Source organism: Drosophila busckii, chromosome 2R, assembly GCF_011750605.1.
Source record: "Drosophila busckii strain San Diego stock center, stock number 13000-0081.31 chromosome 2R, ASM1175060v1, whole genome shotgun sequence".
Lineage (NCBI taxonomy): Eukaryota > Metazoa > Arthropoda > Insecta > Diptera > Drosophilidae > Drosophila > Drosophila busckii.
Window position 1 is genome coordinate 20,038,707 of NC_046605.1, and position 26,694 is coordinate 20,065,400.

The 26,694-nt window shown below is 36.9% G+C and overlaps 1 protein-coding gene and 1 long non-coding RNA gene across 4 annotated transcripts; one reads left to right on the forward strand and one right to left on the reverse strand.

The window, feature by feature from the left end:
• The first annotated feature begins 314 nt into the window (after positions 1 to 314).
• LOC117134705 lies at positions 315 to 2,845 on the forward strand. The gene is made up of 4 exons (XR_004458803.1): positions 315 to 355; positions 2,057 to 2,129; positions 2,581 to 2,693; positions 2,766 to 2,845. It is a non-coding gene; the product is annotated as an uncharacterized LOC117134705 (long non-coding RNA).
• A 21,347-nt stretch (positions 2,846 to 24,192) lies between these two features.
• On the reverse strand, positions 24,193 to 26,176 carry LOC117134678. Of its 3 annotated transcripts, none has more exons than XM_033293133.1 (4): positions 26,099 to 26,176; positions 25,743 to 25,952; positions 24,433 to 25,676; positions 24,193 to 24,363 (listed from the first exon to the last, which is right to left on the reverse strand). In XM_033293133.1, exons 1-3 carry the CDS (start codon positions 26,115 to 26,117, stop codon positions 25,468 to 25,470), a joined length of 438 nt encoding a protein of 145 aa, XP_033149024.1. In that variant the 5' UTR covers positions 26,118 to 26,176; the 3' UTR covers positions 24,193 to 24,363; positions 24,433 to 25,467. The 3 variants fall into 3 exon arrangements, with proteins under 3 accessions (XP_033149024.1, XP_033149023.1, XP_033149022.1); XM_033293132.1 differs by having other exon boundaries at positions 24,433 to 24,898; positions 25,579 to 25,952; XM_033293131.1 differs by having other exon boundaries at positions 24,433 to 25,952.
• Positions 26,177 to 26,694: the final 518 nt, after the last annotated feature.

The window sequence follows — 26,694 nt, forward strand, 5'->3', positions numbered from 1 at the left end:
AAACAATGCAAGCGATCAACTAACGAAAAGGAACATGCAAAAATTACCGATGTTTTACTTCGTTGCGATTGCACTGCTATTTTTATGAACACAGTATATTCAGGGTGTTCACGAAGTGTTGTATCGTTGCAAAAGAGATTGTTTGCAACACTGTTGACGTGAACACCCTATTTTGCAACATGTAGACGAAAAAGTGTTGCAAAGTTTAACTTGACATCTGAGTCATTATTTTGTGTTATTGTTATTGTGAGATTTTAGAAGTGTAAAATCGTCGATTTTAGAATGGAGAGCACGCCGAGCAGTGCATGAAAGTAATTTAATAATTGGCGGTATGTTGGTGGGAATGCATAATTAGGTAAGTATATTTGTATAAATTTATTGAATGTCTTGCAAACCATGCAGAAATGGATGCGATGTTGGATGATTTTCTGGACGATGCTACGATCATTTTTTTAAGCCGCAGGGGCGATTTCCAAAATCAGTCAATTGGCGAGAAAACATACTGGGCTTATTAGACATTAACAGCTTTAAGCAAATGCTTCGTGTATCTAACGAACAACTTAGCGCGCAGTTAAATCTTATAAAAGAGGATGGTACTTTTAAAGAACAATGCTTCTCAAGACAATTGTCAATTGACCTTCAATTGGCCATCGTTCCATTTGACTAGAATCCGCTGGGAGCAGCGAATCGGTGAGGAACACTTGCACAATATTCGGAATTGCAGATGGCGGCAGCTGAAATGCAATAACATGCAGAGCTTTTCTGCATTTTTGCGCCTGATGCCAAAATATATTTATTGGCCGCACCCAGTAGAGCGCCAACAGCTTGTTGAGCAAAGTTTTTACGAATTGCCACATTGTGTTGGTTACATAGATGGAACAGAGCATAAACATTTTGAAAACTCACCAAGCAACCATGAGGTGTACTTTTCGCGGCATCGGGCTTATACTGCGAAGTTGCAAGTATATATATGTGACAGGAAGTTGCAAATAAGGGATGCTGTTGTAGGTGATCCGGGGAGTTACCACGACTCAAAGGATTTTAAGAACAGTATAATTAACAACAACTACATCAAACAATTTTAGCAAATTTCTTACTGAAGCGGAATGGATTGTTGGTCACTCAGCTTATCCCGAGGCATCATATCTGATTACAGTAACTCGCGAGTTATGGACCTTGAAAGGCGAGACAGATTGAACACTATCGTATAAAAGTTGAAAACTGCTTTGGCAGTTCCTCAAGGTTATATTTAATAGCTTAAAAGATCTCCGTATTCGTTTAAGTAAACATCGATGTTTCAGAAAAACACATGGAATTTAAACATTAACAAAGGTTTTATTGGAGATCATCAGTTTCATCATCAAGAATATTATTGAAGTGCATATTCTTATTAAGAAATAGAAACTTATCAACAGCTACTGGATTGAGCCTTGTCCTAAGGTCACAAACAGTTTTTCCAGCTTTGCCGAAAACTCTCTCTGCTTCGCATGAAGAGGCTTATACATATACACAAGTATTTAGTTGCTACAAATTTTAAGGAGCTGTCATTTGAGAGGGTCACTATTTTCTGAAATGTTTTCTTTTTCAAGGTTGAGATTTTGGTTGTTTTTCTCATAAGTTTTGTTTTTTTTAAATGTAAACTTGCTTGGGTCCTGTTCTGTGGTTAGTGTTGGTTTACGTCGTGGATGGATGAACATTACGGATACCAATTCCTGCTCCAATGCTTTGGCTGCGAGATCTGCATTTACAGATTTAAGAGAGGCGGTTAAAATCGACAACGTGGCTTCCTGAAAAGGTTGCAGCAATTCCGTTAACTCAGTTAAAATTTCGCGTTCATCTTCATCGGTGCCGGGGCATTTCGCAATTTTATTAAAGTTAGTGTAACATATTCGTTTAGTTTTAACATTCTTTTAATCATTGCATAAGCGCTGCTCCATCTTGTTGATACTTCCTGTATTAATGCAAGTGGCTCTTTGAATGTTCTGTGGTTCTTTTAACTTGTGAATTCATTTGAATGTTCTGTGGTTCACTATTTAATAAATATTTTATTTTTCAGTGCAGACAGAATATACGCGCAGCGAATATATAAGGGTACGTTGTTGGTGGATCAGCTCTTCGGGTATTGACAGGTATGTATGTACGTACACTTAGTGAAATAATAGTTAATTGTGCAAATTTACGTATTTTATTGTAGTATGATTTTTATTAGTGAATGTGTGAATTATAACTTGTGTATGTGAATATATATTGTTTCGCTATTGGTTGTGGAAAAAATTAATATGTATTTTTATTATGTATAAATTCTCTTCAGTGCGCACAAAAAACAAAAAAAATTTTTTTTTGTATAGATATTAATTATTGTATGTAATATAATTATATGCTGTGGTGAGAATAATATGTTTGTGGAATGAATATGTCAGATCGTAGTTGAAGGTGCACGTATATATGTTGATATGGACGTATGTGAGTAGATATGCACGTATGTAACTAGGTATGCACATATGTAAGTAGATATGCACGTATGTAGATATGTATGTAATATATTGCAAAAATTTATTAACGTGGAAATTAATTTTTTAGCAATCGGACCAGAAGAGTTCACCCTTGCCTTTGGATGTAGACGTCATGGACAGGATTAAATATTCGGACAAGTGCTTTGAATGCGCAGGCACATATATGGATTTAATATGGCGGTAAGTAAGAATATACTTGTTGTAGACGTATGTAGGAAATTACATGTACTTATCTTATTTTTCACCAAATAGCTTGCTGGACAGATGGAGTGGAAGGATCTCCGGCTCGAAGGACCAATGTTTTGTAGTAGTTGGCGAAGAGGATTAAAAACACTATTTTTTTATATTGTAGAATAAAACACTTTAATGTTCAATTGTTCAAGTTGTATTGGATAACTATATGTACACTTTAATGTTCAATTGTTCAAGTTGTATTGGATAATTATATGTACACTTTAATGTTTAATTGCTCGAATGAATTAAATAACTATAATGAAACTAGGTGCACTTGTCACGCAGGACTTGTCGCTTCTTTGTAAGTGAAAGTAATAATGTAATAATGAAAAAGCTGACTCAGCGAGTTCACAAGTTCTGATTTAATAGAGACAAGAGAAAAAGAAAAGTTGAAAAAGAAAGAAAGTTGAGGCAGGTCCAGGGCCTCGTGCAGCTATCGCATATGCGATCGCCCTGCTGCTCCTCCCGTGTGGAGTGGCTTTTCACTCCCACAAACAGCAGCGGCTACTGTTCTTTGCTTGAAATATGTTACTATTCCCTTACATTTCGAGTATTATGTTAACAATATTCATCTTTAAAACATCTTGAACAAGAAGGTTTATAGTATGTGCCAAGCAGGGTAAATGCTTAAACTGCAGAATTTCGCACGCTCTCTTCAAGGTACAGTCATTGGCCGTTGTGACGGTAACTACCTTTGATAACAGACGCCACTTAGCCAACACTAATTTAATTGAGTCTGCAATATTTTCAGCGTTGTGTTTTGTTGGGGTTATCAAAGGAGCTGTAGATAGCACTGCAGAGTTAAATTTAAATTTGTCGGTCACGAAATGGCTTGTTATGGTAATATAACAATCGTATTTCCTGGGCAACATTACATCTCGAAAATAAGTTCGGCTCGGCAACTTATAGTGCGGAAATGCGTCTTGTAACGACTGCACAAAACTTTCGTCATGAACACAACCGAAAGGGCGCACGTCATTGGCAATTATATTCATCCCGTTTTATACACTTAGACATTTTTGTAAAAAAAAAGTAAAAGGGTATCATGAAGTTGTGCAAATGTATGTAACAGGGAGAAGGAGGCGTGGCAGAGCCCATAAAGTATATATATTCTTGATCAGCAAGACACACTAAGTCGATATTGCCATGTCCGTCCGTCTGTATGAGTGCGTGTTTCTCAGCAACTATAAGAGCAACTATAAGAGCTAGAGCAACCAAAATTGGTATGTAGGTACTCTTATATCCAGGACACTACGCTTTTTTTTTATTTCCTCAACCTTCCCCGCAAATCGAAAAAGACAATAGAAGGTAGTACAAAAAAATCATTCAAAAGTAATCATTCAATGAACAACCTCCCTCCCCCCAATGATTACGTAATCACAAGAAAAAAAATAAGCAAATTTTTTTTTTTTTTTTATTGAATCTTCTCTTAAATTGAGACTAACAATAGGTATACAAATCTTATAACTAAACATATTCTAACAGTTTCTCTAAACTGTTTTAGGATGCACGTTCCTAGATTCTATCGCTGGTTGGAGGTAGTTACGACGCAGACGGGAGCGCTGCACAGCCTTGTTAGCCCTCGCGCGAGGGGATTAGGACGCGAAGAAAGCTTGCTGTAGTATTTTTTTGTTCAGCTATTACATCTCTGACTTGTTGAATATTTAGATCTTTCTGTATGTTCTCGTTTCGAACGTACCACGTGCCCCGGTGATAGTTCTAAGGATTTTGACTGGACTCTCTGGACAATATCATTGTTGCTATTGCTAGCGTTCCCCATTGGCTTGGGAGCCATAGGTCCAGATGGGTTTAAGTACGGATGTAAAGCAGGGCCTTATATTCAAGGCTGAGCGAGGACCGAGCGTGATAAGCCAGTGGAGGCTATTGGCTTTTAGTTTTAGTTGCGTTCTCTGGCTTCGATGTGCCTACGCATGTGAGTCTTTTGTCGAGGTGTACTCCAAGATACGACTTCGTTTGCTTGCCGGAGTGCGGAATTGTTTAGTGTGAGTGGACAATTTTGCCTGTTTAGGGTAACGTAACATGTTTGCTTTTTTGTTCGTTTTCTTTTATTCGCCAGTCAGAGAGCCATTTCTCCACTTCGACCATATGAAGAGCCCGTTGCGCTGCTGCTTGCATAGGCACCTCGGGCTGATAATAGCTGTGTCGTCAGCAAAGTTGGATGTTGTAAGTCGTCTACTTTTGGAATATCTGCTGTGTAAAGGACATATAGTGTTGGTCCAAGTACGATGTTCGATCTCTGAAGAATTTTTGCTCCGCTCCTATAAACAAATAAATAAATAAAGCATGTTAGTAAATTGTATGTAATTCAAAATATATGTCACAAATAACAAAATAAAACAAGCGCTACTGTATTAAAGGTCTTACCGCCAATTTGTAGCAACAATACTTAACTTTGCGCCAAATTTATAAATGCACGTATGTTAGTACATTAGCAGCGCGGGCTGCTAATGACAAAAAACTTACTTTTAAGATATTTATCCATCCTGTTTCTTTTGTTTGTTTTTCCTTGTTTCCACTCCTCGTTAAAACCGTTTTATTTTATAAAATTGTCATAAAATAATTACCCCTACTTACTTTTCACATATGAACACAGTAAAGAGCTATTAGTTTATGGCATAAACTTTATGCCATGATTTGACGTTTGATTTTTCTATTTAAGCAGTAAATAACACAAAAAAATACGAAACATTTGTGTATTTTTAACGAGTTTTACAACACTGGCTTTGCAACGTTACAACGATCCAATTTTAATACTATTTGACTAAGCTGTTGAAAGTAAAAGGCGTGAATTTTTTTTTATTTACGAAACTAGCGTTAATTACCGAGAAGTTCAAATGTTAATGAACTGTTATATTTTAATGCACTTTGGTCAATTTCGCATGGACTGTTCCTTAATACAAGCATGACTCTTGGCAACATTCCGTAAATTAATTACTCTTGTATCTTTATCAACATAAAATATGTTTTTTAACATTTTTTTTAAATTTGCTAAGAACCAGTTGTCCATGCAAATGAAATTATTATTGAATTAAATATCTTTTTCCCCTGAAGTACTCGTGTTATCATTTAATTTTAAGCACATTAACACTTTTTCTTTTTTCAGAAAACAAAGAATTGTACCTGAACACTGTTTTTAATCTATATTGAAGCTTATCACGCACTGTCGCCTAAAAGATATAACAGCTTAGAAAATAAAAACAAAACAATGATATACGAGCTCAGACAATTTTAATTGCGGCTTAGAGGACAGAAGTTTGCATTAAGACTGACTCAGTCAGAGTCAAAGGCACGAATTTCTTTTTTAAGCTCGTCATTGATATGTAGGGAATAGATTTCCCTTTCAAATTCATATCCCAGAAGCATTGTCGAACCGATGATACAATTATACAAGGGAGTCCACTCGGCAGAATCATAGCCCCCTGATATAAGTGCGAGTGAAATAGCGTTGAATAGTTAGTGTGAGTGAAACGACTACATAGTGCTTCGATTAGCCCGCGCACGGTGCATGGGGCTGAAAGTTTCCTTAGTTATGACAAGAGTTGTAGTGTTTATAATTTTATTTTAATTAGTTTTGAATTTGACATAATTCTTTGTTTTTGGACAGCCATTCCCTTGTTCAAGCGTTTAGCAATGTCTGTTTTAAATTTGTTGTTATTGTAAATGTGTCTTTAACTATATGTAAAAATATGATTTCAAGTTGTTTTATTTTCTTTTTTAATGTCGATGAAGGTTTCATTAGTCCTCCATGCGAAACCTCATCTACGTACATATGTAAATATCGACTCTTTTGCTAACACATTCGACAAATTTAATTTTTTAATTATGTAACCAGCCAGATATTTAAGCTCTCATCAAAATCAAATTGGAGATTGCAATCTTCAGGCTCGTTCTCTTCGTTTTCAATATTTGGGACGGCTTGAGAAAAGTCAAGATTAAACCACGCAGAATCGTCTTGCTTGCCATTCAATAATTCTGTATTCTTAGCTAAATAAGATTTAAAGGTTATTAATAACTGATAAAAATGAAAAAAAAACATGAAGGACAGCACAAAAAACGAAGCACAATACAAACATAGAAGCATCTCTGAAACATATATCTAAACATTTGACAATTAGTGGTGTTTAATGTTAATGAAATATTAATCGGTTGTATTTGTTATACCTGTAATATATTTTCTTAATCTATACTTGAACTGCAATGGAGTCGGATGGTCGCCCAAAAAAAATTTTCAAGAATGTCTTGTCGCCAAGTAGTTCAAAGAAATCTGCTGTTTCGCACGGGATCTCTATTATATTCCCCAGCGCATAGCAACGTCTAATACAACTGGCGGTTGTATTGGAGAAAAGTTGCGTTGCCAGTCTAACTTTTTGTTTAGCCAGCGACTCAACATTAATGTGGCTATCGGTTACCTTAAACAGTATCGACACGTCGGACTGGGCACAGTACCGAATTGTCTGCTGGATTGTCGCCTTTGCCAACTTTTTTCCGTTAATGTTTAAACCAGGTCTTTGCTAAAAATGCAAATAAATTAAAATTTATGTTATTTACTCATTCATACAAAAGACTTACTCTCCGATATACCAAGCTGTCTCCAAAGGTTTTTATTTCCAGGGCCCAAGTCTGACACAATAGCTACTACTGGGAAACCTTTCTTGTGCAGTTTTATCAAAATGGAGTGCAGAGTGGCTACGTCCATTGAAGCGTTGAAATCGAAGAATACTGGTTGCTTCCACAATTTCTTCAAGCCACGTACTATAGCCTGTTGAGCATAGTTGCTTGGCTCCAAGACAACATCCGCTGAGCTGTCATATTCATAGGCAGCAGCAACCTTCATCTCATCGAAGCACAAGACGCAGAGCTTATCAATTTCGAGCATATCTTCATTTTCCATGAGGTCAATCACGATATCAAGGGTTCCTGGTGTAATTTTTACCTCTGCCAACCAATTATACAGCGTTGAACGACACGGAAGAGGAAAGCCTTTCCCGCTAAGCACGGGGGCCCGCGGTATGGAGGCAAATTGCTTCAGATATGTCGGCTGCACTAAAAACTGCTCTTTTTCCGCCATTCTTCAAAATATTTATTTGAGTCCTAGTAAATATTTTGCATAGAGACATTTCAAGATCTTGATAATCATCAAGTTGCTGGCGTAAGTACTGCATTTCCAAAAGACTTATTTTTTTTTTCAGGCTTTTGTTTTCTATATGAATTGCTCGATCTATCGCTTTGTCCCTAAATCACAAATAAATTTTTTTTATATACATAATAGTTTTAACACAGTTAACTTACTCTGTTTGCGTGCTTTGTGGGCGAATTGGCGTAGCCTAATTTAACAAAATGTTGTTCAGGCTCTGCCTCTTTTTGCGAAACTGCAGTCGAATTAAGACGTGTTCTTTTCAGTGGCTACCCTGCGCCTGATAAAGACTTCCACTGTGAAGCACTGAAATGCGTATCGCAAATTTTAGAGCTCTCAATAAGGCTACAGCCCAGAGACTGCTCCCACAAAGCTCTTTTAGCAATTGGAACATGTACAAACTTTATGCCTAGCACGCGCTTGCGACAATAACTGCAAAAAGACATTTTTTGCTTGGCCACTAAAGGGTTGAAGATCTGAAAAAAAAAACCGTCCGCACACAACATTTCAATTCGGCAAGCAGGCGCGCACTGAAATTAGGGGATCAAAACCGAACGACTTCGGCAAGACGAATGGACTACCTTTTATAATTGTATCATGGTAGAACCAGCATCATCTTCCAAGCAATCAAATTGAAATATATCGATGTCCTTGTTAGGGGAATGATTAAGATTTTTAATGAATTAATGGCAAACATTAAATCATTCAACAATGCTGTAACATTTGTATTCGTGCTTTACTTATTTTCTGCATGTCTGACAGAATTGGTTTCAAAAAAGTTAGGTATAAGTGATTTATTTTGTCACTATTTAATTCGCTAAGAATTTTTGATTTAAGGCATTATTCTTTTGTTGCGGCCAATTCAGAAAGCAATTTGAGCTATTCCCATTGCTCTCATATTCTCAAGATAGCAACCTCAATCGAAAGCCACCTAGTGTCGATTACTTTTGGAATCCACAATGGAACCTTGTGGGGTATACAAATGTAACAAAACCATTTGCCGAGATGAACTTTTGCAAAACCAATTATAGGTTTCATATATTAAAAATTCCAAATTCTCTGGCAAATGCTATTTACAAACTTGGCTTACGGCAAGCTTTGAGAAATATTCGCAAATATTAAAGAAAGGATTGAGAGGACTAAACTGGTATAGTAGCCTGCAAAAAGTGCTACAGTGTGTATACATTTACTGGAAGCACTTCAAACCTTAGAAAGCACAAGTTCTGCATTATGAACTTCGTTCTTGATATTGCTACACCCAAAAACTAATAAGGGGAAAAGTATTTTACCAAAGTTTTCAAATGCCTTAAATTCAAAATAATGAAATGAAAACTGGATTTTCTTTTAACAAATTAATACAAAATATATCCTTGCTGAGCGACTATAACTTTTTGGAGACGTCTCGGCACAGACTGTGGATATAGTCCAATGAAATATGTATATTTCCAATAAGCTTGTATCTCCAAAATAATCTCATCTCTACTTCTAGTAAGGTCTGTACTTCGTTTTTTTTCTATAATATTAATATCTGGGCTTAGGGGTGTTCAAATGTGTTTACGCTTTTATCTTGCAAAAACTGCATAATTATTTTGCCCTTCTGGCACGGGGCGTTGTCCTGCTGGAATATAAAGGACTCTCCAATCAATTTATCTCCAGAGGGGAAAGCATGATTATTAAGGGTTTGTAAATACTTCTCCTTATTCATCGTATATCATATCTATGAACAGGAACTAAGTCTCCCAAGCCAGTAAGTGCTACACAGTCCCAAAACATTACAGACCCACCTGAATGGCTCATTCTTTCACATATGGGGATCATTTTTTTATGAATTTGTTTTGGAAATCTACCGAATTGAAACTCAAATGAGCTCTCATCGCTCCACAAAACATTGTTCCAAAATGCTTCAGTCTGCTTTATAAATTTTTTTGGCAAACTCAAGGCGCTTTAACTTATTGCGTGGACTTATCTGTGGTATGACTCTTGCAATATAAGTGATAAAATTAGCTTCCCTAAGACTTCTACGAATAGTTCACGCACTAATATTAATTTCAAGTCCTTTTTGTAGTTCTATATCAACCGGTCAAGGAGTTTCTGAGACATTTTGTTAAAAATTACGAAATATATAATAATCAGTTTAATCGGTTACGTGGCCGGCCACTACGGACTATTAACTTAACTGTTAACTTTACTTGTGGATATCATATTACTTTGGTAAAATCTTGAATATGTTTACGTTATCTGCATATATTATTATTTATGTGGGACTTAAGCTGCACTTGAGAAACTAATTATAGAACTGTAGATTGAAGGCCTAGTTTCTTTGTTATGGTTGCCGGTATTGGGGCAGGGGTAAGTGTAATTGGTAACAGATGTATAACTCGCGCTTCATATGTCTGTCGTTAGAACAAAAGAGTACAGCTATCGCCTGACTAGACAAAGCGAAAGCTTTAGCTAGCGACAGCGAGTTAAGATCTAATTTGCGCTGGTTAGTTCAGTAATGAGATCAAACCGAGAGAGAAAAGACGTACGGTTCGTCTCTAAAGACAAAGATCTTTTATAGTCGCGTGTGCAGTGAAAAAGTTATAACATAATAAGTACGAGGAAAGCTGAGACAAAAGCGACTGCTGAGCGACTGAGACTTTACTGGTTTGATTAGGCCTGATTATAAAAAGAAAACAGATTACCCCGTCCTCGACCAAAGGCCCCAACGCTTGGCGAGGACCGTTCTTTAAATTGTTGGGAAGAGACCAGCATCCAGTACTACTATTAGTGGCGGAGACCACTGGCACACACCGTACTCCCGGTGCATAGCCGTCTACAGAGTCTGAAGGCTTGTTCCCGACCCACCCAGAGCGACTTCGCAAACAAAATATATATAATTGATATAAATTAAAATTAAACGCATGAGCTAAGCCAATAGGCCATGTGTTAGCTAAATGCATAAAAAAAAAATTGAATTGAATCAAACCTTGCAAACCCAAGCTTATTAGCATATCGCACTAAGCCTTAGTAATTAATTTTGCCTAAAAGCTAAACTTAATTTACCTTACTTAATTGAATCTAATATTTTTTAATTAATTCTAGCTTTTAAGATTATAATGTAAATTGAATCCGAAATCAAAAAAATAATTTATTTAAACAGGGCATGTTCAGGTAAAAATTTGGTTTAACATGCTCGTCCGTAGATATATGTGTAAAATAAATGTTCACTCCCTGGTCCTCCAGGCGTGGCAGATGTGTAGGCAGTTGCGTAGACTAAGTCTTCACTTCCTGGTCCTCTGGGCGTGGCAGATGTGTAGGCAGCTGCGTAGGCAGTTGCGTATGGGAGCTATAGCGGAGCTTTCCTTATGTTAGCCTTGTGGCTCACAATAAAATGTATTTGTTTAAACGGCCAAGTGCCGGAGTAGAAAAGTATTTATTTGCTTGTGGTTGATACAGTGGCTTATTTCAAACTAAAAACTAAAGATACAAATGAATTTGCTTAAGCTAAGGAATATCGTGGCTGTCGGTATCACGCCACAAAGCAGTGGTCGGACATAAACATAAATAGAAGTGTCCGCTTACAGATGTGCGCTGCAGTGGGAGATGCTGACACAGGGTTTTGCGCTGCGCGTGCCTGAGTAACAAATAATGTTTGGTAGTCTTATTTGTTAACTTGTATGCAAATTCTTTTCTTTTTGACAGTCAGATACACCAAGCACCAAGCAATTAAAAATGCTGTAAGTCGCAAACAAACAAACAAAAAAAAACAGAATAGTGCTAGCGTAGACATAAACATGCAGAAATACGAAACGCGCGCGTGATCGCTGACAGGGCACTTTTGTTTTCATTCGTAGCATAAGAAAATTCTTGTGTTTAGTCTTAAGCTGAATATACAATAAACAAGACGTGTTTAACCTCAACGCCACCTAAGTCTCACAAACAACATCAGCGAGCCATACTAAATGGCTCAAGGGAGTGCATTGGTGAAGATCTGCCCTAAAGGTCGGATAGAAAATTTGCGCAAATTTAACTTTCTTTATATTTTAATTTATGCTAGTAAATTTGTTTTATATTTTCAGAGTTTTGCGTCTGACATATCCCTGAGCTAGAATAACAACTTTTTGGCCCCACTCTGACTTCAACTCTACAGAAAACAGTCTGCAACAAAAAAAAGTGAATAAACCTAGTTAAATCGATTCCACTCCAAAAAAAGAATAAACCACAAGAATAATCAAGAATAAACAACGCTGCGGAATCTAGCGAGCGTGTTGCTAAATTCTTGGATTATTTTCTGGTACAAATTAGTCACTTTGAATTACGAAACTGCATTTGTCTCATTGGCGGTAGAACAGAAAAAGAACATTGCTCTGACAAAAATCGTTTGCTTACACCCTGCATTTGGTCATAGCAAGAGCTTTCGCGGTTGAATCGTCAATGCTGAATGAGCGAATGCAAGAGAACAAGATGAGAGGGATAAAGTAACGGTGTCTGAAGCTGCGCGCTAGAGTCAACGTGATGAGGAGAGAGACAAAGTAACGGTGTCTGAAGCTGCGCGCTAGAGTCAGCTTAAGTGACAATGGTCTCTTTGCACATTTTTGCGAACAAATAAATTTATTTATAAAAATACATGAAATTGGTTTCGGGGTAGTAATCTGTCCACTACAGAGCACAGATAATGCCATTGAAGCTTACGAAGTTGCATAATCTGACTAAAGGACGGTTTGCTACCTTGTCTGGATATCTTTCAAATGATAAACTCCAATATTCTTGCCTTGTTCATTCTCAAGTTCGAAGTAAGTAGGGCTTACTCTGCGCATATCTTTAGCTTTGTCGAAAACAAGATCGAGTTTGTGGCTAAACTTTTTGCTTTCGTTACTTTGCGAAAACTTTCGAGCAAATACACATTGACCTAGTGTTAGTTAAATATTCCTGCTGCGCAAATTGTAGACTCGAGCGTTGGCTTCATGAGCATTTGCAATATTTGTCTTTGCATCTCTTCTAGCCAATTGCAATGCATCCGGATAACTCAATCTAGTGTCATCACTTAGCAAATTCAATTTTCTTAGAAGTTCATAATCTTTTCCATTTAATATCATGTTTTGGCCAAAAGTTAAAAAGTATGGTGAATAACCCGTAGTACTGTGCAAACTAGATCTAATCGCACCACTTATTTCACTCAATTTCTGATCCCATCCAGTATGATCGGTTCCAATATAAGCACGTATTGCTGCTAAAACAGATGTGTTCAACCGTTCGCTCGCATTAGCTTGCGGTGAATATACGGCCGTGCATATATGCTTAACAGAGAATCGAGTCAAAAAAGCTTCGAAGTATCCTGATCGAAATTGCGAGCCATTATCGGTTAACACTGATTCAGGTATCCCAAAGGTGAAATATATAGAGTTCTCCAGGAAATCACAGATTTTAGGTGACGTAAACCGTTTCAATGGGCAAAGAAAATGAAACTTTGTTGCGTGATCGACAACTATTAATAATCCCATATTTCCAGCTTCGAGGATATGGTCCTAACAAATCTATATACAATCGCTGAAATGGTCTGTCAGAAATAACTGGTTTACCCATCGGTGGTTTTAAAACAACATTAGAACTCTTAGTTTGTATACAAAATTTAATGTATTCCCGAGTTTGAGCTACCATTCGTGGCGATTCGCATAAGTATCGCTTTAACTTTTCAACAGTTTTCCCCATGCCACAGTGCGAAGCACTTGGAGAATCATGAGCCTGCTGCAAGACATCTTGAACACTTTCTGAAGCCACCCATAACTTCCATGATCTCGCCTCCTGATCTGCGTCACCCGTCGCCATTTCTGTTCGCTTGTAAACAAAACCATCAGAGATCTTGAGATCCGGCAATCGAGCTTGATTCTGCTTTACGCGATCGATTAAATCAAGGTAGTCTGGTCTACGAAAATGCTCAGAAGATAGATCAATGATAGGTCCTGTTTGAGCAAACTCCTCGATCGACGGTTCGCTTTGCCTGGACAGGGTGTCCGCGACAAGATTCAAAGTTCCTCTTCTGTGCTCAATTTTAAATACAAAGCCCTGCAATTGTATAGCCCATCGTGCTAAACGACCTTTTTGGCGCATTAGCCATTGCAATGATGCATGATCAGTTACAACTAAAAAGTCCTGGCCTTCAATATATGGACGAAATTTCTTTATGCCCTTTATGACGGCTAAACATTCCAATTCTGTGACGGAATAATTCCTTTGAGCCTTAGTTAGTTTCACCGACATAAATGCAATAGGCAATTCTACACCTTGTTCGTTTTCTTGTGACAACACATATCCAAGACCATATGAACTTGCGTCACAAAGCAATATAAATCGCTTAGAAAAGTTTGGAGTAATCAAAATTGGAGCGGATGTCAAACGTTTCTTTAATTCAATAAATGCCTCGTTTGCCTCATCAGTCCATTCAAGCTTAGATTTCTTTTTCTTAAGGCACTCTGTCAACGGGAAGGTTACGGTTGCGTAGTTCTCAACAAATCGACGATACCAACCCGTCAATCCTAGGAAACGCCTAATTTGCTTGACCGTAAATGGAACAGGAAAGTCGTTAATGGCTTGAATTTTCAAAGGATCAGTTTTAATTTGTCCATTTCTAATTATATACCCCAGATATTTTATCTCTTTCATACAGAATTTTGACTTCTCCACATTTATAGTTATGTTGGTCTTGCGAAGACAAAGAGCAACTTCCTGCAGTAAAAGCAAGAGGGAGTCAAAATCATCCGAGAGTATAGACAAGTCATCTAGATAGACAAAAACTCGATTTCTAAGGTGAAGTGGAACCACGTGATCCATTAACCTGCACATAGTTTGCGGTGCGTTTGTTAAACCGAATGGCATCACTTTGAATTGATACAAGCGTCTGTTCGGTATAGTGAAAGCAGTGTATTGGCGTGACTGTTCTTCTAAAGGTATCTGCCAAAACGCATGCTTCATGTCTAGTCCGGTAATAAAACAAGTAGGGGGCAAGCGACTGAGTATCCCATCAATATGGGGTAATGGATATGCATCTTTCCGAGTGTACTTATTCACTTCTCGCGAATCTAAGCACAACCGTATTTTGTTATTCTTCTCCACTATTCCACAATTGCTGCTCCATGCGCTGTTAGGTGGTTCGATAACATCTAAAGCTAGCATACTATCTATTTCAGCGAACATTAACTTCTCTCGTGCCGGTGACACTGGCCAATGTCTTTGCTTAATAGGCTTGGTAACCCCCAATCCCTCAAGTTCGAATGACGGAAAACATTTAATCACTGCCGCTAATCTCTGTTGCTGCTCCGAAGAAAGGATATGAAATTTTGGAAGATCTACGTCATTATCTGAATCTCCAACATCTAGCTCGGATACCTTTGGATTCAAAATCTGGTCTACTAGTCCAAAACTTGACCAAAAATCCATACCTAGATATACAGTCTGTTTCAATGCGGGTATAAGAAAGAATTCGACAGGTTTAGAAATATTTCGATATGTTATTGTGGAAGTAAAAATACCCATTACTTTACAAGAGTTTCCATCAGCTGTTTTGACGTGACCGGAGCAAGAGCGAGTCTTAGGATTAGACTGTAAGTTGTTAGCCAATTCATTGCCGATACAACTAATAGATGCTGCTGATTCTTACAATGCTTTATGAAAAGTACCTTCAATCTGAATTTCGGCATACAATCTACTATCAGAATTGAAAAACACGGATGAAACTAATCGCTTACGTGTGTTCAAATCTCCAAAAATTCTATTTCTTACTTCTATATAATTCTTCAATATTAAATGAAATGGTAAATACTTATTTAATACTAATTTAGGTGGCGATACGCTCGACTTAGGAGATGAGTAAAAATCATTTTCCGTTTGAGTAGAGCTATCTATGTTCAAAGATTTGGATGCGCTCTTGGTGGAGGTTTGCGCATCCTTTGTCCGGTTTTCCGAAGGATTACACTTTGCACACCGCGGCTTATATACTTTTTTGGTACCGCAGCCGTAGCAAAATACTCTGCGTACTTCAAAACAATCGTCATATCGGTGATCAAGATTGTCACAATTCCAGCATACAATTTTATTGCGAACAATACCAGCTATGGTTGCTTCTGGCTCCTGATCTTCATCTTCGTAAGGTTCAGATATATTACGACGATAATTAAAAGGAGTTTTATTTGACGAGTTCCGAAGCTCTCCATAGCTTCTTTACTTATTTTTGTAAAACATCAAGAGTACAAATTCGCAAATGCAATAACTCATGCCTCAGTGAATTTTTATGTTTCCCACTTTCCCTGGAGCTATGTTCGACTCTACACTAATGCGCCTTAAGCCGTTAATTGGACTGCTAACACTTGAGCTCTCAACTGGCCGAACTGGAATTCTAGTGTCGGCGTTTTGCTGCCAAGTTGAAGCTTGGGGATTTAGGTGTATAGACTCTAACTGAGTTCGCAATAAGGATGATATATGTGCTGTGAGTTGTTCTAACATAATTTTTTGCTGATCTTGCATAGCTGTCTGCACATAACTAACAATATCGATAGGACGTACAGATGAATTTTGTACATCTTGTTGGACACTCTGTATAGAAGGACTATTTCCCGGTAGGGGTGACGGTTGATACCTACGCATTGACCTGGTTTGTATACCTCTTTTTGGTATAGTTCCTGTGCCTCTTCCACGAGCAGAATGCTCGGTTCTACGATCTGTAGACGGCATGCTACACAAATTTTCTCCTAAACTGCTACGCGCTTCTGCCTCAGAAATCTCTTCAGCTAAGCTAGGATTGGTACTCATTTCAGCTGGGCAAATGACATGACAGGTCGGACACTTAGGTGAAATCTTCAACCTCTCTGAAAGACAATTGCTATGGAACTCATGATTATTATTTAGTTTAGATTTAACAATGATTTCTAGGAAATTTTTGGTTTTTTTTTAATATTTTTTTTCAAAATTTTTTGCAAAGGAATTAAATTTTAACAATATTTTGTGTTCCGTGTCTGGAGTAGCTAAGTTTTCAGTGCTGTGATGCAATGGCATTATATAAAAATATATGTTATTAGGTTTACTTAATCGAAAAGATCGTCATTTTCCATACATAATAAAAGAATATCGTAAGTGGTTTTTTTTTTTTTTTTTTTTTTTTTTTTTTTTGCATACTAAACTATGTGAACTAATGTGGCTATTGTATAGTCTAACTTCAAAGTTCTATGAGTACTGGACAAGACCTCAAAATTTTACATCTAAGACTTGTATTTCACAGCAACCACAAAAATCTAGGTTGACTAATAATTTGAGATGGCAAATGAAAATGCATTCCTATTGGAGTCGACCTATCCAAAATAATGAATAGCTATCGTAATTCTCACAAAGGGTATTTACATAATTCTTGCCTACTCAAGAACAAATGAATTTAATTAATTTCTTTGAACTATATGTCCCTTCGGTTTATTTTTCTTTCTGGGCAATTTAAACATACTAGCCATTTAGTTTTACTTCCATGGTTTTGGTATGATTCTACCCTGTGTCGGCCACACGAGTTGGGCGCCATTTAGGGCGCCTTGTAGTGTAACCCTATGTTGGGTGATATTTATGTTAGCGGACAGTAACCCTAAGGTTGGTAAGCAGTAACGGAACTGTTGCGCTTTTAACTGCAACTTCCTTTGGATATAGAGAATCGGGGGTGTGCACTATGCTACGCTCTGAGGATGGCTCGCCGGATGGGGTCGGGGTGTTCCTATCCCTATTTCCAATAATACCCTTACGACACTACATAAATAAAGTGTAAGTGCACGAGATATGGATACTCTAAAGTAATACAAAAACAGTTAGCTCTGCTAACAAAACTATTCCCGATATGCGGATATGCAAAATAATCAGCCGTAATTTTATATGAGACATGTTGTTGTTGTTCATGTGCTCTCTATACCCTCCCTACCTTTGGCAATTGTTGAGCTAAAAATTGAAATTGCCCCTAAATAATTACACTTGATATTCTTCCATTACGACGTACTCATGACGATCTACAAGTTTATTAGAACATCATTGTTCTTATAAAATGATTGATATTAATTAACAAATAATATAACAATAAGTTTTATTTCGTTAAAGTAAAATTTCAGATAATTTTCTAGCATTCAATAAATTCAATTAATTTGATTGCAGGTTCCATTTGAACCAGATTAAATTACAAAATAAATTAAAAACAAAACAATTTAAGCTGAAATATAAAACTCAAACAAGAAAAATTATATTAGAATAATTCAGCAGAAATAATAATTTTAGAATAATTTACTTAATTTCATCGCTGAGTCCGTTGGTACCAAGAACTGAAGCGTTGTTGTTGCTGTTTTTGAATGACTGGTTTTAAATGTTTTAAAATTATTATTTATTATTTTTTTTTTTAATTAAAATGTTGGATGTAGTAGTGAAGCGCTACGTTACGTTAAGTAGATTAGATTAACATATTTTCACAATAATAAATTTTATAACTAGATGATTATTATTTAGAATAGTAATTATAAAACCATAGGTTTTATGTACAGGCGCACGACCAAGATCAATGCCCTTTACAATTAGGCAAAATCAAAGAAAAAAACGAAGACCGAAAATAGCATTGCCCAATGCAATTCCACATGTCAGAGTGAGAGAGAAAGATAGAGAGCACTGCAAGTCCAGATAACTAAGCTTCCAATCTTCCAATTCTGGTACAGTCTGCACGCTGATGAAATGTACCAATATACAGCTAGGCAGCGGTCGATTAATATATAAAATATATATATGTAGATAGCGCCAAGCGCGCGATGCACTTGCCGTCGACACTGTAATGCTGTCTTCCCACTAAGAAATGACACCAGCATTAGCTAGAAATTTTAACTAATAAAAAATGGAAATATCACCTAGTTATGTAAATCGATTCCACTCCAAAAGAATAAACCACAAGAATAATCAAACAACGCTGCGGAATCTAGCGAGCGTGTTGCTAAATTCTTGGATTATTTTCTGGTACAGTTTTTTATATATTTTTTCTTTTATATATGTAAGCACAAGTCACATGTGTAAACGCACTTTTCAAATTAGTCAATTAGTTTCACAAAAATCGTTTGCTTACACCCTGCATTTGGTCATAGCGAAGAGCTTTCAGCGGTATCGTTCCAATGCTGAATGAGCGAATGCAAGAGAACAAGATGAGAGAGGGATAAAGTAACGGTGTCTGAAGCTGCGCGCTAGAGTCAACGTGATGAGAGAGGAGAGAGGCAAAGTAACGGTGTCTGAAGCTGCGCGCTAGAGTCAGCTTACAATGAAAATGGTCTCTCTGCACATTTTTGCGAAACAAATAATTTTATTTATAAAAATACATGAAATTGGTTTTGGGGTAGTAATCTGTCCACTACACGGTGTAATCCTGTCAATGGAGTAGTAGAGTGTATGAATAGTGAAGAGTAAACCTTAGTCCAAGGTGTTATCCTAGCTGATCAACAATCCTACGCAATCCTGCAGAATCTTGCCCAAGGCCCAACAGAGAGAGTTAGAGAGTGCGACTAACCAGCGAGTAAACCTTATTTATAAGGCGTAATCCCAGTTGGTCAATAATCCTACAAGTCCTGTCGAGACATCAACGCCAGTAAACAAGCATATGTATCATAGATAAGTCAACAATTATTGTATTATTATCATCTGAATAAGCAGCCGTGAAGGCATTAATAAATATATAAAAATATAAACAAAGTGTTATTATTTATTTAAAGCAAGCGACAACAATTTGTTGTACCGAGCCCACATTTCCCGACTGAGCTGCCCTGCACAACAGTCGAGCCAAAAAGGTTCATTACACAGTCTAGTCGATCTGTTGTACACTCTTTCTATAAAACTCTGTCCGAATTTTACAAAAGAGTATTGGCTTGCTATATGCAGGAGATGTATATAAATAATACAGATTTAAATGCCATAGAGCCAACAAACACATTTTAATTTTTTACATATAAAAGACATGTATCTCGGAATAAAAGTGGCAACTAACTTTCGACAAATAGCTTGGAAAAAGAACATAAATTGGCTTTTTGAAACGTAGCCAGTTATTTTTAATCGAGTTACACAACTAAAACAAAGATTGCCGTTACAAGATAACTTTCTGAAAATTTTAAGTTTTTTGGATCCAAATGATTTTAATAATCAAAATTGTCAATCGTTGTTCAAGCTGTATGAACGCTTTCCCGATTTTGTCTGATCCACAAATAATTGACAAAGAGTATCGAACAATGAAAACTGACGACGTGGTTAAAATGCTTTTGACTAAAAATATCAAAAGTTTATATTTTTAATATATTATTTTACTTAAACCTTTTTTTTAATTTTAGATAAACATAATGATATTACGGCAGCAGTAGTTTATATGATTTACAAAGATAATCTGCCTATACGTGGTGTAGGATCAGGAGCGTTATTTTCCTGCCTAGCATGAAATTGTTTAAGGGTGGGCGGTTTCTTGTTTTTTCTTTCATTTCTTGTTTTGCTCATACAATTCACCTGGTAGTCGATGATGTGGTAAAAAATATTACATCTTTCTCAAAAGTTTTGGATAAGGTAAAAAAAATTACTCATTTCAAACTCAGTCCTGCTGAAATGGACATGCTGCGAAAGTTACAGGCTGACGAAGGGATAGCAGAAGGTCGAATAAAAACTCTTGTCCAAAATGTAGACACGAGGTGGAACTCGTGCTTCGACATGCTTGTCTTTTTTCTTGATCAACTTCTATGAAGGGATTGCCAGGCATGATAACAGCTCACGAAATTGATATATGCAGAGACTTTTGTGATTTGCTAAGGCCGTATAAAGACGCAACAGAAAAAATAAGCGGTGAAAAATAAGTCAAATCTAGGATGATAATTCCATTAATATCCTTACTGATAAATAAAATACGTACATTGACAGTTGAATCGGCTGAAGGAAAACTAAGTAAAGAAACTTTACAAAAAGTTTCTGAAGACCAAAATTTAAATCTTTTCTAAACAACAAAACACTGGTGAAGTCCACAATGTTAGACCCGCGATTTAAAAAATTATATATATCGCCGCTTAATGCTCAAGAAGCTATTCAAGACATTATCACCGAGCTATCGACAGACAGCACTGCAAAACGAGTATGTAAGATGATGTTAAAAACATTATTAACACCACTTTGAATTAACCAGTTTTAAGGTGACATTAATTAATCTAGACATATTATACTTGGCTATAATATTAACTATCTTTAGTTTAATTAAACTAAATTTATTGTTGACATTTATATAAAGATCTTTGCTATAATATATTTTCTCTTTTTTTCTGTAGAGCTCAATGGTCCAAACGGAAGCCAACTCGATGAGGGGCGGGAAGTACAAGCAAGAGGCTCACAATAGATCAATTGCCATAAAGCCACTTACAGATGCCAAGGATAATTCAGAAATTAAACTATTTTTAAATTTAACATTTGCAAGCTGGGAGAATCCTTAGAGTTCTGGAAATCCCAAAAAAAGACTTTACTTAAGCTAACAAAATTGGCCAAGAGTTACCTATTAACACCAGGTTCGGTTCCATCAGAGCGGCTGGCATAAAATGCGTTGTCTGCGACACGCGAAGCCGCATGACGGACAGTAATATAAAACAAAGTGTTTTTTGAAGTCCTAAAGAAAAGAATTTTGGTAAAATCATATTATTTAATTTTTCTGGAGAATTTAACTTTTTTATTGTTTATGATCTCTCTTCTTGAATGGAAAAAATTTGTTTTCTTTTTAATTAATAAAAAGCTTAACCGTTTATAATGCATTTAAAGATAATGTTATTTTGGGGGTTAAAAATTTGTATACTGTATATAAAAATATGAGATATATCGATATTTTTTGGAGATAAATATTGAAAAAACCTGATGATATTTTTTATAAATCTAAACCGTTTTTTCCTTTGCGGTCTGCTCACGAAAACAACCGAAAAAATCATTCACTTTTGCTCGAACTCTGAGCAGAACCGTTAATTTTTGCTCGATTTCCGTGCGGCCAACTTTTGATGAAGAAAAAAAAAGCTGTTTCTGGCTGGAAGCAAGGGCTAAAAAAGCATTCACTTTGTCGAATATGTAAGTCTCCAAGGCTTCCCGCGAGCGTTTGTTGCTTTCCCAAACTGAAAGAAGAGCCCCGTGACCAAGCACATATGTACCCACATAAACGCAAGTTTTGCAAAAAGGAGCAAAAATGCTTAGTTGTATGACAATAAGGACACTTTAGTAATTAGTTTCTCGTACTTACTCTTTTGCAAGACTGTGCTATTAATAAGTTATACTCTACAAAACACAAACACAATTGTTAGTTCAAAACAATAAAGATACACATATAAAACAGTTCACATGTGGACAACAAGACACATAAAAACAAATGTCTAAGCTAATTTGCATTAATAAATACCTTCGCAAGGAATTTCCATTTTTAGATTTTTTTCACACAAAACAACAAGCACGCAAAGTTTGACCATTTTTCGCGCCAATTTCACGACATTACAAAGTCTCTCAAACAACTGACTTTGCTGGAGTGGCAACACTACAGAGTTGCCATAACAAATTTTTGGGAGGCTGTTTTTTTCAAATGAAGATATCTAGATTCAACAAGTATGGGCCATTTATAAAAATTCATTAGGAAAATAAATAGGTTTAGGCACCAAAAACGGTATATATATCCTAAGATCAGCTCGACCAGCTGAGTCGATATAGCCACGTCCGTTCCGTTCTGAATGTTTGAGCAAACTGTTTCTCAGCAACTATAAGAGACAGAGCAACCAAATTTGGTATATAGGTGCTCCTATATCCAAACCCGAACGCTTTTATTTTTATTTTTTATTTCCTCCCCCCTCCCCCGCAAATCGAAGAAAACAATATATAAGGCAGTAGAAAAGTCTGAAATAAATCACAAAATTGCCTAGTCATGTTTTCGACCGATTGTGCAAGTTTCAAAACGATCGGTCAAATAACTTAGGAATTATTCACATTTCAATTTTCAATATAGACAGCGGGGTGCACGTGCTGACGTGCCATACAAGCGTCGCTGCTGACGCTACAGCGAAAACGAGCTGTGACGCGTTAGCTGTTTTGTGTGTGTGTTTGTGAGTGTTTGCGTGTGTTTGCTGCGATACCCTAGTCAAAGTGTATTTAAATGTTGGTGGCGCCCAACTTTAACCTGTCCACTTGTTTCAAATGAAGATATCTAGATTCGACAAGTATGGGCCATTTATAAAAATTCATTAGGAAAATAAATAGGTTTATGCACAAAAAACGGTTCATGGTTTATGCACGAAAAAACGAAATGCTCAGTACAAACGGTCTTTTGATTTTTTTTTCTTTTGTTTTGCTTTTAAGCAGTGGTGCGCTGTATACATATGTATGTATGTATACGCATTTGGTCGGCTATACCCAAGAGCTCAAAGAGCTATGGTATTTTAAGTTTCATGAAGCTATAACACAACAGTAACATATATAGAGACATTTAGAATTTATTCAGAACTAAGTTTAACTAACAAAAATGAGTTTAATGTTTCTGCAGCCAATGAGCTTCGTCGCTCTGTTAGTACAAAATGCAGTGCTGAAAATGCCCTCTCGACAGATACTTGTGTCGCCGGTGTAGCCAGCACAACCTGTGCAAGAGCACTCGGGTCTGGCGACTGCAGCTTTAACTCTTTAAAAACTGCAAAATATTGGCAGATAATGGTAATCGGCCATGCATTATACTGAAGTTTTCAATATCAGTATAGATTTGTGCAAGCTTTTTAGAAGCTGGCTCGTTGCACATACACACATACAAACACAAAAGACCTTTATATTTTTCACTCACTACCAAACGGTCAGCAGAGCAAACCAAAAACACTAAATTGGTTTTCGGTGGAGCACAGACCGCTCCGTTCAAGGGAGCTTGTGAGCGGTTGTTCTCTGACACTTTACGCACAATGTTCATAAACAAGTGTTATTTTTGGACAACGAAAAATGCTCAACCGTTTTATGCACGCTCTTTTTCACAACCCTAAACGGTTCCAAAATATTCCACCTATTGCGTCGTTATTGGCGATAGTGAGACCATGATGAAATAAGTACAAGGTGGTTTCGTCGGCAGCCGACTTGTTCGTTTTTTGGTCCGTTAACGTTCAGTGTAGAGCTGGAAAACAATCGATGTTTGGGACCATCGATATTTTCGATGTTTTTGAAGGTAAACATCGATGAAACATCGATATTTTTAGTAAAAAAAATTAAATTAACAAAAATAACAAGTTTTTATTTGAGATCTTGGTTCTTGTTTAGGAACAGCAGCTTATCAACTATATTCGATTTTAGAGCGCATATCCTGTCGGAGATTATTTGTCCAGCCTTGCTGAACGCGCGCTCCGCTGCGCAAGAAGATGCTGGAACGCATAAAACGCATTTTTTTGACAGCATTGCCAAGGCTGTAGTATCCTTTGTGTGCTCCTACAATTGAAATAAAATATTTTTGTTATACTTTGTTTATATGTATACTTAAATTACATTCATCATAACCTTCCAATAATCAAGTGGATTCACTTCTTCTGCTTCATGTGATCCTTCAAAATATTGGCGCAACATTATTAAGGCGTCTGCTTTGTTCGATTTTACTTTTTCTTTAAGCTTCATAAAAGAAAATAGTTTTGTTTGTGGTGGTGTTGGCTGTGGATGTTGTTTTGTTTTGGACAAAAAAGCGGATACTTCCAGTTCTAAGGCTTTTGCTGCCTGCTCAGCATTTGACGACTGCAGGAAGCCATCCTTTTTAAATCGTGGGTCCAGAATAGTTGCGAGCCTTGTCGCTGTTCGCGTCTCGTATTGTGAAAATCTTTCTGGCAGTCGGGCTACCAGGTAGTCGACGACTAATTTAGCCTCTGGCGGTATGAAAGAGTTCATTTCAAAAAGTTTTTTGCGGAGCTCACAGCAAATTGAAATGATCAGAGACAGTCACTTTTTTGTCAGCTGGAATGGATAGTGTTGCAACCTGAAATGGGTTGAGGATATCAATCAGTTCTTTTATAAGTGTAATCTCGTCTGCGGTAAACGGCGGCAGAGACTTTGGGGTTTTCAATAAAACTTTATAGATTGATTCATTTGTTTGAAAAATTCGCTGCATCATGAATAGAGCACTGTTCTAACGCGTTGGTACCTCCTGGACCAAAATATACGGCTTATCAACGCCTTGTTCTTCCTTAAATTTGGCATATGCTATATTGCTCGATTTGAAAAAAGCGACTTTCCGTTTGCACTTTAAAATTATATCTGAAACGCATGGCAGCTTCAATATATCTTGTACCAATAAATTTATTGTGTGAGCAAATCACGGAATATGCATGATTTTGAGAAGCTCACATGCTTTGTCAGTTATAATACAAACTACTTTGCCTGTTAAACCCCATTCAGTTATAACATTACTGAGAGTATCAGCAATGTTAACAGCTGAATGGTTAGTTAACGTGACTAATTGGTTTGTCGACAAAATTTTTGAAGCACGCTCAATCTGTTGTTAATGCGACGCTTTCAACAGTCTGAAATTCTGCCTTTAATGAATCCTTAAGTATTGCATTCATTTTTTAAAAGTACATTCCGCAGATGCGTCTTGCTTAGCATTTTATAGCGTGGATCCAGTTCATGGATCAGCTTAGTTAACCCGTCATTACTTACAACATTTAGAGGCAAGACATCGGACGCGACCATATTCAGTACCAGTTTGTCAATGCGTTTCTTTTTTTCAGAATTATTAGAGTACAGGATATCACGCTCTAAGAATTTTGTCATACAGTCTGGCTTGTCCAAAGGCTTTTCATTTAGTAGCGAAGGATGCATACGCTTCAAGTGATCCATCAAGTTCGTCGTGTTACCACCGGTTTTGTACTGCTTACCGCACTGTTTGCATACCGCCATATTGGTCTCCTTGCATTTCTTGAAAACCTGCCAAACCACCGATGTTTCCCTTTTGCGTTTTGTTGTATGCTGTATTTCGCTCTCCATTTCGCTATCCACTTCATTTTCTTTATCGCCAGTCGACATTGATGTTACTAAAATAATTAAAATAAAATCAGTATTTAATAAGTATGAATATTTATGTATGTATGCGTAGATTTGAACAATTTTAATGATTTTGCATACCAATACAAACGCATGTATACATGTATGCAGGGCGCTATTTATAAACAATACTTACTTTTTACGAATTTGTCCATTTTGTAGAACCACACCTACGGCCAACGCCACCGATCGCTTCCAAGATGTTTTAAGTTTTCTACAAGTGAAAGAACATATAGTAAATTAAAATAATACAAGACAAAACCAATTTTACTTACACGTTGTCCTCAATGCACAGATACAATGAAAACAATCGATAGTGGTCAAAGATCCATCGATGTTTAGAAAAATTTGTAAACATCGATAGTATCGATAGTGCCATGGTTTTCCAGCTCTAGTTCAGTGCGTGATTGCTTGTTAAACTGAAAGGTTGTGTGCGGACAAATTTTTTCACAAAGCTTAACCCTTAAGCAATCAAAAAATGACTTTGCAGTTTTTGCCGCAAGCATGTGCAAGGTGTAAAGTTCATGACTGCACCGAAATGCTTAGTGAGGAGAACATTGTGGGAGCAAACTTTGGGCCGTAGCCTAGGTGAGCACTCCAAAATTTGCGATACGCATTTTAGTGCCTCACAGTGGAAGTCGGCGCCAAGGAAAGGGCAGGTCTTTAAAAGAAGGCGACTGAACGATGATGCTGTTCCGCAAAGAGAAACAGAGCCTGAACCAACATTTACAA